This window comes from Mustela nigripes, chromosome 3, assembly GCF_022355385.1.
Source record: "Mustela nigripes isolate SB6536 chromosome 3, MUSNIG.SB6536, whole genome shotgun sequence".
Lineage (NCBI taxonomy): Eukaryota > Metazoa > Chordata > Mammalia > Carnivora > Mustelidae > Mustela > Mustela nigripes.
The window spans coordinates 132,806,200-132,820,734 of record NC_081559.1 but is presented as its reverse complement, the minus strand read 5'-3'; the positions used below and the strand labels follow the sequence as shown (position 1 = coordinate 132,820,734).

General features: G+C 34.9%; 1 protein-coding gene across 9 annotated transcripts in view; it reads right to left on the bottom strand.

Annotated features, from left to right (window-relative positions):
* CSPP1 (centrosome and spindle pole associated protein 1) overlaps nucleotides 1–14,535 on the bottom strand; it is a 168,164-nt gene that overhangs the window by 106,820 nt on the left and 46,809 nt on the right. For 4 of the 9 annotated variants that reach the window (XM_059394672.1, XM_059394679.1, XM_059394675.1 and 1 more), the window contains 5 exons: nucleotides 13,820–13,923; nucleotides 13,073–13,096; nucleotides 8,561–8,641; nucleotides 7,300–7,401; nucleotides 5,316–5,758 (listed from right to left, as the gene is read on the bottom strand). In XM_059394672.1, coding sequence (XP_059250655.1) covers nucleotides 5,316–5,758; nucleotides 7,300–7,401; nucleotides 8,561–8,641; nucleotides 13,073–13,096; nucleotides 13,820–13,923 — 754 coding nt within the window. The remainder of the gene's footprint in view (nucleotides 1–5,315; nucleotides 5,759–7,299; nucleotides 7,402–8,560; nucleotides 8,642–13,072; nucleotides 13,097–13,819; nucleotides 13,924–14,535) is intronic. The other 5 variants (XM_059394673.1, XM_059394680.1, XM_059394676.1 and 2 more) reach the window with 4 other exon arrangements.

Genomic DNA, 14,535 nt, shown 5'->3' with positions numbered 1-14,535 from the left:
AAAGAAACACAAAAAATGTGGAGGCTAAAAAATATTCTACCAAGCAATGGGTCAATGAAGAAATGAGAGAAAATCTAAAACACATGGAGAAATATGAAATGGCGAACACAACAGTCCAAAATCTTTGGGACACAGTGAAAGTCCTAAGAGCATTTCACAGGCCTACCTCTAGAAACAAGAAAAAACCTCCAACAAACTAATCTTATACCTAAAGGAACTAGAAAAATAACAAATGAAACCCAAAGTCTGTAAAAAGAAAAATATAAGATCAGAACAGAAATAAATAAAATGGAGAAAAAAAAACAATAGAAAGGATCAATAAACAAAACAAAATTAATAAACCTTTGGCCAGACTCATCAAGAAAAAAAGAAAAAGGACTTACATAAATTCAGAAATGAAAGAGAAGTAACAACTGACACCAAAAACACACAGAGGATTTTAAGAGACTACTATGAAAAATTATAGGCCAACAAATTGGGAAAACCTAGAAGAGATGAAAAAATTCCCAGAATCATATAATCTTTCAGGGCACCTGGGTGGCTCAGTGGGTTAAAGCCTTTGCCTTCAGCTCAGGTCATGATCTCAGGGTCCTGGGATCAAGCTCCACATCAGGCTCTCTGCTCGCAGAAGCCTGCTTCCCCCTCTCTCTCCCTGCCTGCCTCTCTGCCCACTTCTGGTCTCTATCTGTCAAATAAATAAATAAAACCTTTAAAAAAATAAAAAAATAAAAAGAATCATATAATCTTTCAAAACTGAATCAGAAAGACACAGAAAATCTTTTTTTTTTTTTTTTTTTTTTTTTAAAGATTTTATTTATTTATTTATTTGACAGAGAGAGAGAGATCACAAGTAGGCGGAGAGTCAGGCAGAGAGAGAGAGAGAGAGAAGCAGGCTCCCGCTGAGCAAAGAGCCCGATGCGGGGCTCGATCCCAGGACCCTGAGATCATGACCTGAGCCGAAGGCAGCGGCTTAATCCACTGAGCCACCCAGGCGCCCCAAGACACAGAAAATCTTAACAGACTGATTACTAATAACGAAATTGAACTGCAATTAAAAAAAACTTCCAGCAAACAAAAGTCCCAGAGAAGATAACTTTCCAGGTGAATTCTAGCAAATATTTAAGGAAGAGTTAACACCCATCCTTCTCAAATTATTCCCAAAAAATAGAAGAGGAAGGAAAAGCTCCAAATTCTCTCATTGAGGCCAGGATTACCCTGATAATCAAAACTAACAAAGACACTACAAAAAAGAAAAAAGAAAAAAAAATTACCCACAAACCTACAGGCCAAAACACCTAATGAACATAGATGCAAAAATTCTCAACAAAATATTAGAAAACCAAATTCAACAATACATTAAGAATCATTCATTACAATCAATTGGGATTTAGTTTAGGAATGCAAGGATGGTTCAACAGATGCAAAACAATCAACGTGATACAACACATTAACAAAATGAAGGATGAGAGCATATGATCACCTCCACAGATTCAGAAAAAGCATGTCACAAAATACAACATCCACTTATGATAAAACTCTTAAAGTAGGTTCAAAGGGAACAGACCTCATCTAATAAAGGCCATATATGAAAAACATACACTTAACACCATACTCCATGTGGAAAAACTGAGAGCTTTTCCTCTAAGATCAGGAATAAGAGAAGGATGTCCACCCGTGGTACTTTTGTTCAACACTGCACTGGAAGTACAAATCATAGCAATCACACAAGAAAAAGAAGTAAAAAGTATCCAAACTGGTAAGGAAGAAATAAAACTTTCACTCTTTGCAGATGACACGAAACTATATGCATAAGTTGTAAGATTCTACAAAAAAACTACAAGAACTAATAAATGAGATCAGTAATGAAAATTAATATACTGGTTGGCTCAGCTGGTTAAGCATCTGCCTTCAACTCAGGTCAATCTATAACAAAGGAGGCAAGAATCTACAATGGGGGAAAAACATTTCTTCTATAAATGGTGCTGGGAAAACCGGGAAAAAAAAAAAAAAACTGAACCACTTTCTTACAACATACACAAAAATAAACTCAAAATGGACTGAAGACCTATACACGAGACCTGAAACCATAAAACTTCTAAGAGGAAAACACAGCAGTCTCTTGGACATTAGCGTTAGCAACAAATTTATGGGTATGTCTCCTAAGGTAAGGGAAACAAAAGCAAAAACAAACAAACAAAAACTACCAGGACCACACCAAAATAAAATCCTTTTGTACAAAAAGGAAACCTGTATCAACAAAATAAAAAGCAACCTATTGGAAATATCTGCAAATGATTCATCTTACAAGGGGTTACTTTCCAAAACATATGAAAAACTCATACAATTCAATTCAAACCCAAAAGCAGATAATCTGATTAGGAAACAAGTAGAGGACCTGAGTAGTCAGTTTTTTGAAAGAGACATACAAATGGCCAAAAGACACATGAAAAGATGCTCAATATCACTAACCATCAAGGAAATGCAAATAAAAACCACAATGAGATAGATATCACATCACACCACTGAGAATGGCTAGTATCAAAAAGACAAGTAGTAGTAAGTGCTAGTTAGGATGTGGAGAAAAGGGATTACCGTACAATGTAGTGGGAATGTAAACTGGTGCCGCCACTATAGAAAACAGTATGGAGATGGCTCAAAATAATAAAAATAGATACACTATTTGATCCAGTAATTCCACTACTGGGTATTTAATCAAAGTAAATGAAAACCCTAATTTGAAAAGATACCTGCACCTCAATGTTTAATGCAACATAACTTAAAACAGTCAAGCAACCCAAGTGTCCATCCATAAATGAATGGATAAAAGTAGATGTGGTATAGATATAAAGTGAAGTATTAGCCATAAAAAAGAATGAGATCTTGCCATTACCAACAACATGGATAGACCTAGAGGGTACTATGCCAAGTGAAAATAAGTCAGTCAGGGAAAGAAAAATATCATATGATTTCACTCATATGTGAATCTAAAAAATAAAACAAATGAGCAAACAAACAACAAAAAACAGAAACAGACTCATAAGTACAGACAGCACTCTTGTTGCCAAAGGGTAGGGGCATGGATGGAAAGGGCTAAATAGGTGACAGGGATTAAGAGATATAAACCTGTAGTAAAAAGTAAGTAAGTCACAGAGATGAAAAATACAACACAGGGAATGCAGACAGTATTATTATAATGTTGTATGGTTAGAGATGGTAACTATATATATTGTGGTGAACACCTCATAACGTATAAAACTGACGAATCCCTATGTGTGCACCTAAAACTAATATAACACTGCATATCAACTATACTTTAAAAATATTTTTAAAGAATAAATGGTTAAAGCAAGAGGCCAAATGCAGTTACACATTTCTGTAGTTTCAAAAATTTTACTAATAAGTAAAGTCATTTTTCCGATCTATTACTCTGCCTCCTAAATAAAAACTACTTAATTACAGAAGTGAATTTGGGTTTGTTTGGTTTTTTTTGCTGGAATTAAGTAATCTACAAATCTGCAATAGAGAAATTCAATTGTAACCTCATACCTTAGAGATATATGTGTAAGTTTACGCATTAACAAAATGGAAGTATTACATAATAATGATTTAAATTTGAAGAATATTTCTAAACATTGTAAAACATGTAACGGGAATTATTCTCACTCATTCTCATGTTTAATCTATTCTTAAAATACTACCTGGAGAAGATTATATAAAAAGAGGTCCTTTTGACTGTGGAATATATATATATATATATATATATATATATATATATATATATAAAAGATAGTTCTCAGATAATTAGGCTGAAATTCATTTGTTCCAGTATAAAATTATTGCAGAATATAATTATAAAAATAATAGATTAAACATATTTTAAAAGCAATCATAATAAGTTTCTTGAAATTCCAAACTTAAAAGATAGCATTACATTACATTTTAAAGATAAACAGACACCATAAAGAAAAAAAATGTTTTCATGTACAAAGAAGGCAAAACCACGAGTGCAAGACTACCTGCAGTTCCCCAATTGAGAGCTCTTTTAGTTTAGGCAGGCTTTAACTACCTTCGGGTATAAACATTTTCAAATATAAAACACTGTAGGATTTAGACTGTTTTCTGAAGTACAATTAGATTCAAATCAGATAGAAATGAGAAGTAGCATTGCAAAATTATAGTCTATCACTCACATCACTTACTACTAAAAAGACTGGGTGACCAGGCCGTAATAGCTACAGAATAAAGAACAGAAGACAACGAAGTGTAAAGGTTCTGTATTATTATTAATAACTAGAATGCTCAATGCACAACATTATATCTCAGAAATGTTCTAAAATATTTAAATGGTAACCTACTTGGACTAAGAAAACAGGTCCCATAAACTCTTTAAAATTTAGATTTCACCCTTTCAAGTTAACATGTACTGACAAATACGGAACCCTGCCATATTTCTATCTCCAAAAGTTTATGAAAATAGAGCAAATTTTAAGTATTAAGATAAGTGACTTAATAAAACAAAATCCTACTGTAGCAGGTTAAGAAATTATAAGTAGTGGCCCCCAAAAAATCATTCCAAAGAACTGAAAGGCATCTGAAAATCTGATAGTAAAAATCTGATACCATTTCACTTAAGTAAGTGTTTAATAAGTGACTTAAAAAGAGTGAAGAATATTGATAGAAGTACTGAGAGCACAGGAACATTAAAGGAACAAACTATATTTCATCTCTTTTAAATTGTCCTTTTAATCTACATTTTAACATCTGTAACTGGGATTGCCATCAACCTGGTTTTAAAGTTTTTCAAGTTATTACAAAGAGTTCTTGTTTCTCCTGTCATTCACATAGGGCAATAGGAATCTGAAACAACCCTGAATTCTTGCCTCAAGGTTTATCAAACAATACTGGCAACATGAATTCAGACTGCAAACCTGAATCAGTACTGACTTACAGTTCATAACATCAGAGAGGGGTTTTGTTTTGTTCTTTAATCCCTCCATTCAGTGCCAAAGTTGAAACATGGACGCTTCTTTTCTATCCCCTTCTGTGAAAAAATTTATTCCCCATTTAATTTTACATGAAGGTTGTAGCCTTTCAGTGTCCCAGCTTTATTACAGGGTCCCTTTTTCCCCCACCTTGGGGGGGGGGGGGTTCTATTTGTTCTTTCAGTGGCACATAGAAAATAATCCTGTAACTTCAAATTGACAGCATCTTAGAATTAACCAATTATGCAGATAAATGAAACTGCTTCTCCATAACATAATCATAGAAAGTAACATTAATACTAAGCAAAGAAATAAAAATGAAGTTGTAAATACCTGTCATTTGTATACACTCTCAAAAGTCTTCTATCAAAATCACTTTCATATCTAAACCTCTCGTCCATTTCTTCACTTACTTCAGGATCTTGATCAGGTCTGTAATACTGTCTATCAAAAACACGATCCTCATTAAACCTGTGAAATCTTCTATCTGGAATGTCACCTTTGTTGGCAAACCTTTGAGGTTTTTTATTGGAAATGTCCACGTCTTCATTAGTTTTTTTAATGAGTCTTCTATTCCTTAATTCAATTTCATCATCTAGTTGTCGGTATCTGTCCTCCTCTAGTCTTCTTTGGTTTAGAAGCTCTTCATATGCCTCCGAAGGAGTTAATAAGACATTTCTTCTAGGACCCTCTGAATTTTCATAAGATGTTTGTATTTGTGAGGGTAAATCAGGCTTAACCTGACTAATAGGTTTTTTATTTCTTTGATTCTTGTGCTGGTCAATTAAAAAAGAAAACAAAAAACAGATATTAATGCAATGCTATTTCTTTTCTTTTTTTTTTTTTTAAGATTTTATTTATTTATTTGTCAGAGAGAGAGAGAGAATGCATGAGCAGGCAGAGTGGCAGGCAGAGGCAGAGAGAAGCAGGCTCCCTGATGAGCAAGGAGCCCGATGCAGCACTCGATCCCAGGGTCCTGGGATCATGAACTGAGCCGAAGGCAGCGGCTTAACCAAATGAGCCACCCAGGCATCCCTGCAATGCTATTTCTTATATTACATCCTTATATGATGCTTAGTCTATTTCTCATCTGAACTCCAGGGCCTAATCACCCAAAAGAAATAGCTATCTTTAGAAAAAAACTTCAAGGAAATGTTATCCTTCAAAACCTAATAAATAAAATATAACAAGCAACAATGATATGGGTAAGTGGCTACAAAAAGGATAAACTAAATGCAAATTCCTATCCCAAAAGATACATATTTTTTTGCAGGTAATACTGCTTCAAAATATTTCAAATTAAATTCTTAATACAAACAATACAGAAGTGGTCAATTTTTGGCCCTATTAATATCAACCATTCTTAAATTTGGAAAAAAACATATAACTAGAAATTGTCAGCATTTAAAAATCACTTAGAAGTAAAAATTAGGGGGGCCCCTGGGTGGCTCAGTGGGTTAAAGCCTCTGCCTTCGGCTCAGGTCATGATCCCAGGGTCCTGGGATGGAGCCCCACATCAGGCTCTCTGCTCGGCAGGGAGCCTGCTTCCTCCTCTCTCTCTGCCTGCCTCTCTGCCTACCTGTGATCTCTGTCAAATAAATAAACATAATCTTTAAAAAAAAAAAAAAAAAGTAAAAATTAGGGGCACCTGGGTGGCTCAGTACCTTAATGTCCAACTCTCGATTTTGATTCAGGTCAAGATCTCAGGGTCATTAGAACTCCGTGCCAGGCTCCATCCATGTTGAGCATGGAGTCTGCCTAAGATTCTCACTCTCCCTCTCCCCCTTCCCTGGCCCCCTCCCCTGCCTGCTGGTACTCTCTAAAAAAAAAAATTTTTTTTAAATAAAAAGTAAAAACTAAACATCACTTAAAGCCAATCTCAAAAATTAAATCACCCCCATGAAGTTAAAAAGTAGGGTAAGTTCTTCAATAAGCAATAAAACCATTAATAAAACTAAAATATTAAAATGCCCTGTGTTTAGTTCAATTTGACTTAATCTTTAAAATATTTACATAAAAAACAAGTGAAATTTCCAACATATAAAAATATTTTCGGGGCCCCTGGGTGGCTCAGTGGGTTAAAGCCTCTGCCTTCAACTCAGGCCATGATCTCAGCGTCCTGGGATCGAGCCCCGCATGAGGCTCTCTGCTCAGCGGCTAGCCTGCTTCCTCCTCTCTCCCTCTCTGACTGCCTCTCTGCCTACTTGTGATCTCTGTCAAATAAATAAATAAAATCTTTAAAAATATATATATTTTCAAGTAAGTACAAAATGTTCAACCTCCGGTGTTAAAGATTTACTTTAAAATCAAAACCTACCTCAGTACTACTCTTTTCTACCTGTCTGAACTTGTCAGTAGATTCTTCTTTACCCCTGAGAAATTGATTGTATTCTTTATTGCGTTCAAGTTTCAACCTTTCCTTAAAATAAAAACCAAAAGGTAATGTTAAAACTCCTCAAAGTACCTTTAAAAAAGTACCTTTATGTTCAAACAAACTCATACAAAATAAGAGATCTTACCCAGAATCAAGCTTTATTAATAATTTCAAGGATAGAAGTAGTTGCAAGACACAAGAGAGGCAGGAAGAGGTCTGAAACAATCAATGCAATTCCCCAATTCTCCAATGCTTACTTGCCACATTAAAATAAGCATTACTACGCATTTAGGTCCAGGTTAATAGAGAAGATCTTTAACAGAAGGGAGCTGCTTCAACTAAAAGCATTCATAAATAAATCTTTCCCACTAGTAACTACATGACTGTGTTTGCCAGGAGACCTGTCATTATCATGTTTCCAAGATTTGACCAGGTTACCTTCTTTCTTTTTCAGAGACATCTGCTGCCTCTATTCCCCCACCCCACTCTCAAAAGACCTAGTGTTATTCATTTCTTTCCCAAGTATCAGGAAGGTTGATTACATAAAAACATTAAAAGGTAAAATTATCACAGACACTATAATATAAATATTCTGTTGAAACACATATTAGGAAATGTTTTTAAGCCTTCATATTTCCTTTGTCACTGAAACAGCACAATCTAAAAAAAAGAAATTAAAGATTACCTAGGTCATCTTTTGAAACTTATTATCTGTCTGTCTTATGTACTATGTTATGATCACTGATCTGGCTTGGAAATTCAGTCCCTACAAGGGGTATGCAGTGTTTTATCTCTACCACCTCTAAAGAGTAAGTACATGTATTTGTAGAGTGAAAGAAAACACATTCAAAAAGCTCCAGATCACACCCTACATCAAAGCTCAGTATACTCTCATTCACTCGTCTCACTGATAACTGTGACACACAGCATGAACTTTATAGCTCAGAAACCAACGCTGAAAAACATAAATTCTAAATATTCAATTAATTCACATATTAAAGATATATCACATCATCATAAATGTTATGTTCAAAAGTTCTTTTAAAAACAGCACAACTAGAGACTCCACAGATTTCTTTAAAAAGACATATATTCAAGAATGGGAAATGATAGAATCTTCTGCTTGCATTTCAGTCAGGAGTACGTTAACTATTTTGATACCTCACAAAATTATTACCCACAATAACTACTCCTATCCACCTACCTTGGCAGATAGCCTCTCACCAATAGGAAGAGAAACTCCCAGGGTAGATGGATCTGTTTCACTCGTGGACAGAAAATTTTTCTGTATATATACACATTAAAAAAATATATTACCTAATTGCCTTTATGTTTCATAAATGTGTCTTTACATTCTATTTTCTAAACTATACATTATGCAGAGTAAAAGAATGAAATGGAGATGAAGACATAAAGTACAAAAGTAATTGGAACACAGAACTTTCTTCCAATCAAAAAGTCCCTGAAGAGGAGAATCAGGTCTTAATTTTCATTTGTAACATATATATTCCAGATGATTAAAAAGCAAGGGAAAAAGAAAACTCTTTCCCAATTTATATTTCTTTTCTAAGCACATATTCTTCATTATCAGTGCTCTACTAGTCTTTGGCAAATTTGAGGCAAATTTAAACTTCCTCACCAAGATCTGCATACATGCTGCAATAATGTTTTTTTACTAATTTTCCTGTGATAATTTATGAGGGGATATCCACTCAAATGCCAAAAGATATAAACTATGAACACTGTTTCCGTATATGTATGACCATCCTTATTCATTAAAGATTTAGATAATGCAGTGTAGTATATAGAGCATCAGACTAGGAGTCAAAAGACCTGGGCCCGAGGACTAGTCCCAACACTTCTCAATTCTAGAACAATGAGCAAGTTGCTTAACTTCCCTGACTCAGTCTTCTTACATAAAATGAGAATGGTATCTGCTCTGCCTACCTACCAAAGCTGGTATAAGGTTCAAAGAGGATTAAAATGTAAAATATTTTAGAATACTATAAAGCAAACACAGGATGATTAAAAAATATATATGATCCCCAACTTGGTACTGCTTGGTAGTCATATAATCTGGAAATTATTTAACATCTCTGACTCAACTGCTTTATTTTTTAAGGAAGGGATAACGCCATCTAAATCATTAGGTTATGAGGATTAAATGAATTGATACTTGTTAAGCTGTATAGTCCCATGCCTTTTATTTATTCATTAAATAAGGAATTATTGACTACCTAAAACTTTCCAGTTACTTTTTTCAGTGGTAAGGAGACAAAAATAAGACTATATCCCCTCTATGTAAGAAATTTACAGTTCAGCTGAGGAAACAAACATGTAAACAAATAACTACAATATAATGTACCAACTGATACAATATAACTACATTCAAAACATTTGGGAGCAGAGTGATTAGTATAACTAAATGATTAATAAGGTTTCATTGAGGGATGTCTGGATGGCACTGTCGGTTAAGTGCCCATAGGTCATGATCTCAGTGTTGTGATCTCAAGCCCTGTGTTGGAATCTACGCTCAGTGGAGTCAGCTGGAGATTCTTTCTCTCTCTTCCTCTGCCCTTTGCACTAGTGCTTTCTCTCTCTCTCTAAAATAATAAATCTTTTTAAAAAATAAAAATATAAGATTTCATTGAATCTGAATTTACAAATAAGTTATGCTACAAAAGCTTATTTGAAAACTGGTTGTTTAGAACTCTAAACTTATTTGTCAAAGGAAAAAACAGGATACCTGACTAGATCCCTGAGTCAGTTTAGCTCTTACATTAAAAAGTACACCATTGGGGCGCCTGGGTGGCTCAGTGGGTTAAGCCGCTGCCTTCGGCTCAGGTCAAGATCTCAGGGTCCTGGGATCGAGTCCCACATCGGGCTCTCTGCTCGGCTGCTCGGCAGGGAGCCTGTTTCCCTCTCTCTCTCTCTCTGCCAGCCTCTCTATCTACCTGTGATCTCTCTCTGTCAAATAAATAAATAAAATCTTTAAAAATAAAAAAAATAAAAAAAAAAGTACACCATTAACCTAGCCATTTTGTAGAGTTACACATGTACAAAAAAACATATTCAGAGTTCCAACCCTGGGAAGACAGAGAGACAGCATCCTCACTCCTTCGCTGGGCAATTCACACTCCCAACACAGGCCCAGAATGATGTTTGGAATGTCCAATAAATGAAAAAAATAATAATAATAAGGACAGCAGAGTGAGTTATTTTAAAAGCTCAATTTTAGACATATTCTCATTCACTCAATAAATACTGACTGCCGACTGCCCCAAAATGTTTGATATGTCTGAGATTCATCAGTGAAGAAAACAAAGACCCCTGCCTCCCTGAAGCTTACATTCAAGCACAGGAAACGGACAAGAAATAATAAACATAATGAAGAGTATGGTATGTTAGATGGGGGGAGTGGGAAAAATAGAAATCTAGAGTTCCCTTTTGGACATGCTCAACATGAGATATCCATTAGATTTCTAAGACAGGTAGCCAAATGGAAAAGTGTGAAGTTTAAGAGAAAACTCTGGGCTATAAATATATATTTACTAATTCAATTTAAAAATTGTTCTTCTGAGAATACGTTTTCCCTGCACTTCTAAATGGTCAAGTGTCTTCTATTTTAAAAACTCAAAAGAAGATGGCAGTTGTTTAATGTTTCTTCTTGGCAAAATCTAAGGACTTTTTTTTTTTAATTGAAATATCCATGCAATCCAAAAAAGTCAGAAAGCCACAGGAAAAAATCTAGAAAGAATAGGACTTCCTAAAGGGTCAAGAAAGCCACTGCAGCCACCTACCCAAATCCTATTTGGATTTTCCTTTTTCCATGTTTTCCTTTCCATGCCCACTTTCTCAGACGTCAACCAAAATTTGCTCTTCCATATTAAGGGACTACTGCTCCTCTATCACAACCATATTCTGGATACCCCAACACCAAAAACTCCTTCATACCCATTTGAATTTAAATATCTCTTTTCCTTGATCTTTTTCTCTTTCATAAAGGCAATCTCTTCCTATGCCTCCTACCACCATTCTTTTTTAAGATCTTCTATGAGGAAATATAATATCCACAAGTGAAAAAGGTAACAGAGGAAAACCCAACCCAATAAGGAACAGTAGGAGATGGGGAGAATATTGAGGTACAAGGCCAGGGAGGTGGGCTGTAACATGAAAGACTTCACATGCCATGCTAAGGAGTATGCATTTTTATCCTTAAGGTCTGTGAGCAGACACTGAAGTATTTAAATTGGTAAGGGACAGGATCATTCTGGAAAGTAGTATGAAGAACAAACTAAAAATTAGTGGAAGCAGAAGTGAAAAATCTATAGCAGTAATTTAAAATAAACAGTAAGAATCTCTAATATGCAGTACTAACAGTCCTGAAAGAGTTATCAAGGTCTTCACAGGCTGCTTATAGAGGTATAATGTTTCACACATATCAAATTAAAAATCTAATCTAGGAGCACTGGGCTGGCTCATTCTATAGAGCATGCAACTCTAAATCTCAGGGTCATGAGTTGAAGCTCCATGTTGGGCATGGAGCCTACTTAAAAATTAAATAAGTAAATAAATACATAATAAAAATAATAAATAAAATTCCTTTTTAAAAAATCTAATCTATTCTATCCTATCTACCTACATCATGATTTTTTACTACCCTCAAAAAGAAACTACTCTAACTTATTCAGACTGGTAAATCACATGTGCCTTATTCATACAAAGCTAAAGTCTACCATCCAAGTCCTTCATTGTATATTCTCCATCTGAAAAGCTTCCTCTCCTTGATTTGCCCTCTAGAATTTCCAAACCCCACCTATCCTACAATGTCTTACAAAGTAACACCTTGAGGTTTTTCCTGATCATTATAGCCTTCTTAATAGTTACAGTTTCTAACCTGTATGAATGTTGTCTCTATGACCAGATTCAAAGACACCTTGAAGACAGATTCTTATTTTTTTTTAAGATTTATTTATTTATTTGATAGGTAGAAATCACAAGTAGGCAGAGAGCCAGGCAGAGAGAAAGCAGGAAGCAGGCTCACGCTGAGCAGAGAGCCCGATGCGAGACTCGATCCCAGGACCCTGGGATCATGACCTGAGCTGAAGGCAAAGGCTTTAATCCACTGAGCCACCCAGGCGCCCCCCGACAGATTCTTCTTCATAAGTGCTTAAAAAGTGTTGGCTGAATGATGAATGAATGTGTGAGATTCATTTTTTAAAGTTCTATAAAAGTATAATATTTTTATTTTCCAATATAAATTTATAAACACAATCTATGGGTTTGGGTGCAAAAATACTAAGTAATCCAAATCTTGACAACACAGAATTAAAAAAAAAATCTTAGAATATCCTGAGTATCTATTATTTTATTAACGTTAATGTGAGCCTAATTTGAAGAAAAAAAACTGGCATGCTGAAAACAAATGGGCTTATAATAGCTATAAAATCTTTCCAAAAGATGCACAAGAAAGCAACAAAAATAAATGCAAAGCAGGAATCAAAAAGAATGCTTGATTATATCAATGAAAAATTACAACATACAGACTGCCATCTTGGTAAAAGCAAGGATACAAAATGTTATCATTCAAAAGTCTCAAAATCACAGATAAAGTTATTTTTCTTTTTAGCTTCAAAGCAATTTCATAAATGAAAATAACTGCAAGCTACTAGATCTAAAAGAAATAAAGAAATATAAAGGTTGCAGGCAACCCTACCTTTCTTTTTGCTTGTGTAATACCCTAAAGTCAAAGGAAACAAACCATTGATAAAATGTATTCAAAGTTCTTTCTCTCCATGTGCAAATCAGAATAAATAATTATACACTTGGAACAAACATTATAAAGTATTAAAAAAACTATAGAGTATCTTGGGATGACTAGAAACATCATAATTGTTTAAAATAATGTGATAACCTAAAAATTAAATTGCATTTCAAAACTTGTAAGAACTCATTAGCAATTACGTAATTTAATCAACCATACTTAAAACAAGGGTTCCACTAAGTAAACAGATTAAATCATAAAGTAAAGACTTTGGAAGCTAAGTAAATATGTTAAATGAAGTTTTTAAAAGCTTAGCTGACAGGAAAATAAGTGGCAACTAGAATCCCATGTATCATTTTAATACATGGTCGTGGGGAGTAGAGGAGTAGGGAACCATAATCAGGTTTTTTTAAAACCATGATAATTCTACAAAGAACATGAACAACCAGAAGTTACAGTTTCATTTAAAATTAAAACTATTCCACTGCAAAGATTAAGAATATGTTATTCCGTGGCACCACTTCTCAGCACCACTTTCTACCAATGTCATATATGTCCCTTAACTGTCACTATAATATCCTACTATTAGATATCAAAGATAACCTAAAAATTAACATTTTTGACTAAAACCTTAGGAAAATAGATTCAGCAAATGAATTCTGAAGCATAAGATCCAGCTAACTAATAAGAATATATTACCTGAGTAAGATAACGTCTGTAATCCTGCCTCAATTCTTCTTTTAGTTTATGTTTCTTACGTTCATAATCTTCCCCAAGGGGTAAACTTAATCCATAATCAATTCCTAGAAAGAAAACAGGTAATATAGCTCATTTTCAAACCAATATCAATAAAACATAATCTGCTGTCACCAAAGCACAGTAGAAAAGAACAGAGTCATGTTTGATTCTGAGACTGGGATCAGGATAATGAATTGTTTATTTATTTATTTATTTATTTTTAAGGATTTTATTTATTTATTTGACAGAGAGAGATCACAAGTAGGCAGAGAGACTGGCAGAGAGAGAGGAAGGGAAGCAGGCCCCCCGCCGAGCAGGGAGCCCGATGCAGGACTCGATCCCAGGACCCTGAGATCATGACCTGAGCCGAAGGCAGCGGCTTAACCCACTGAGCCACCCAGGCGCCCTGAATTGTTTATTTTAAATGTTTTGGCAGGTTGGGGCACCTGGGTGGCTCAGTGGGTTAAGCCTCTGCCTTCAGCTCAGGTCATGATCTCAGCATCCTGGGATCGAGCCCCGCATTGGGCTCTCTGCTCAGCAGGGAGTCTGCTTCCCCCCCCCTTCTCTCTGTCTGCCTCTCTGCCTACTTGTGATCTCTCTCTCTGTGTCAAATAAATAAATAAAAAGTAAAAATCTTAAAAAATAAATAAATAAATAAATAAAATGTTTTGGCAGGT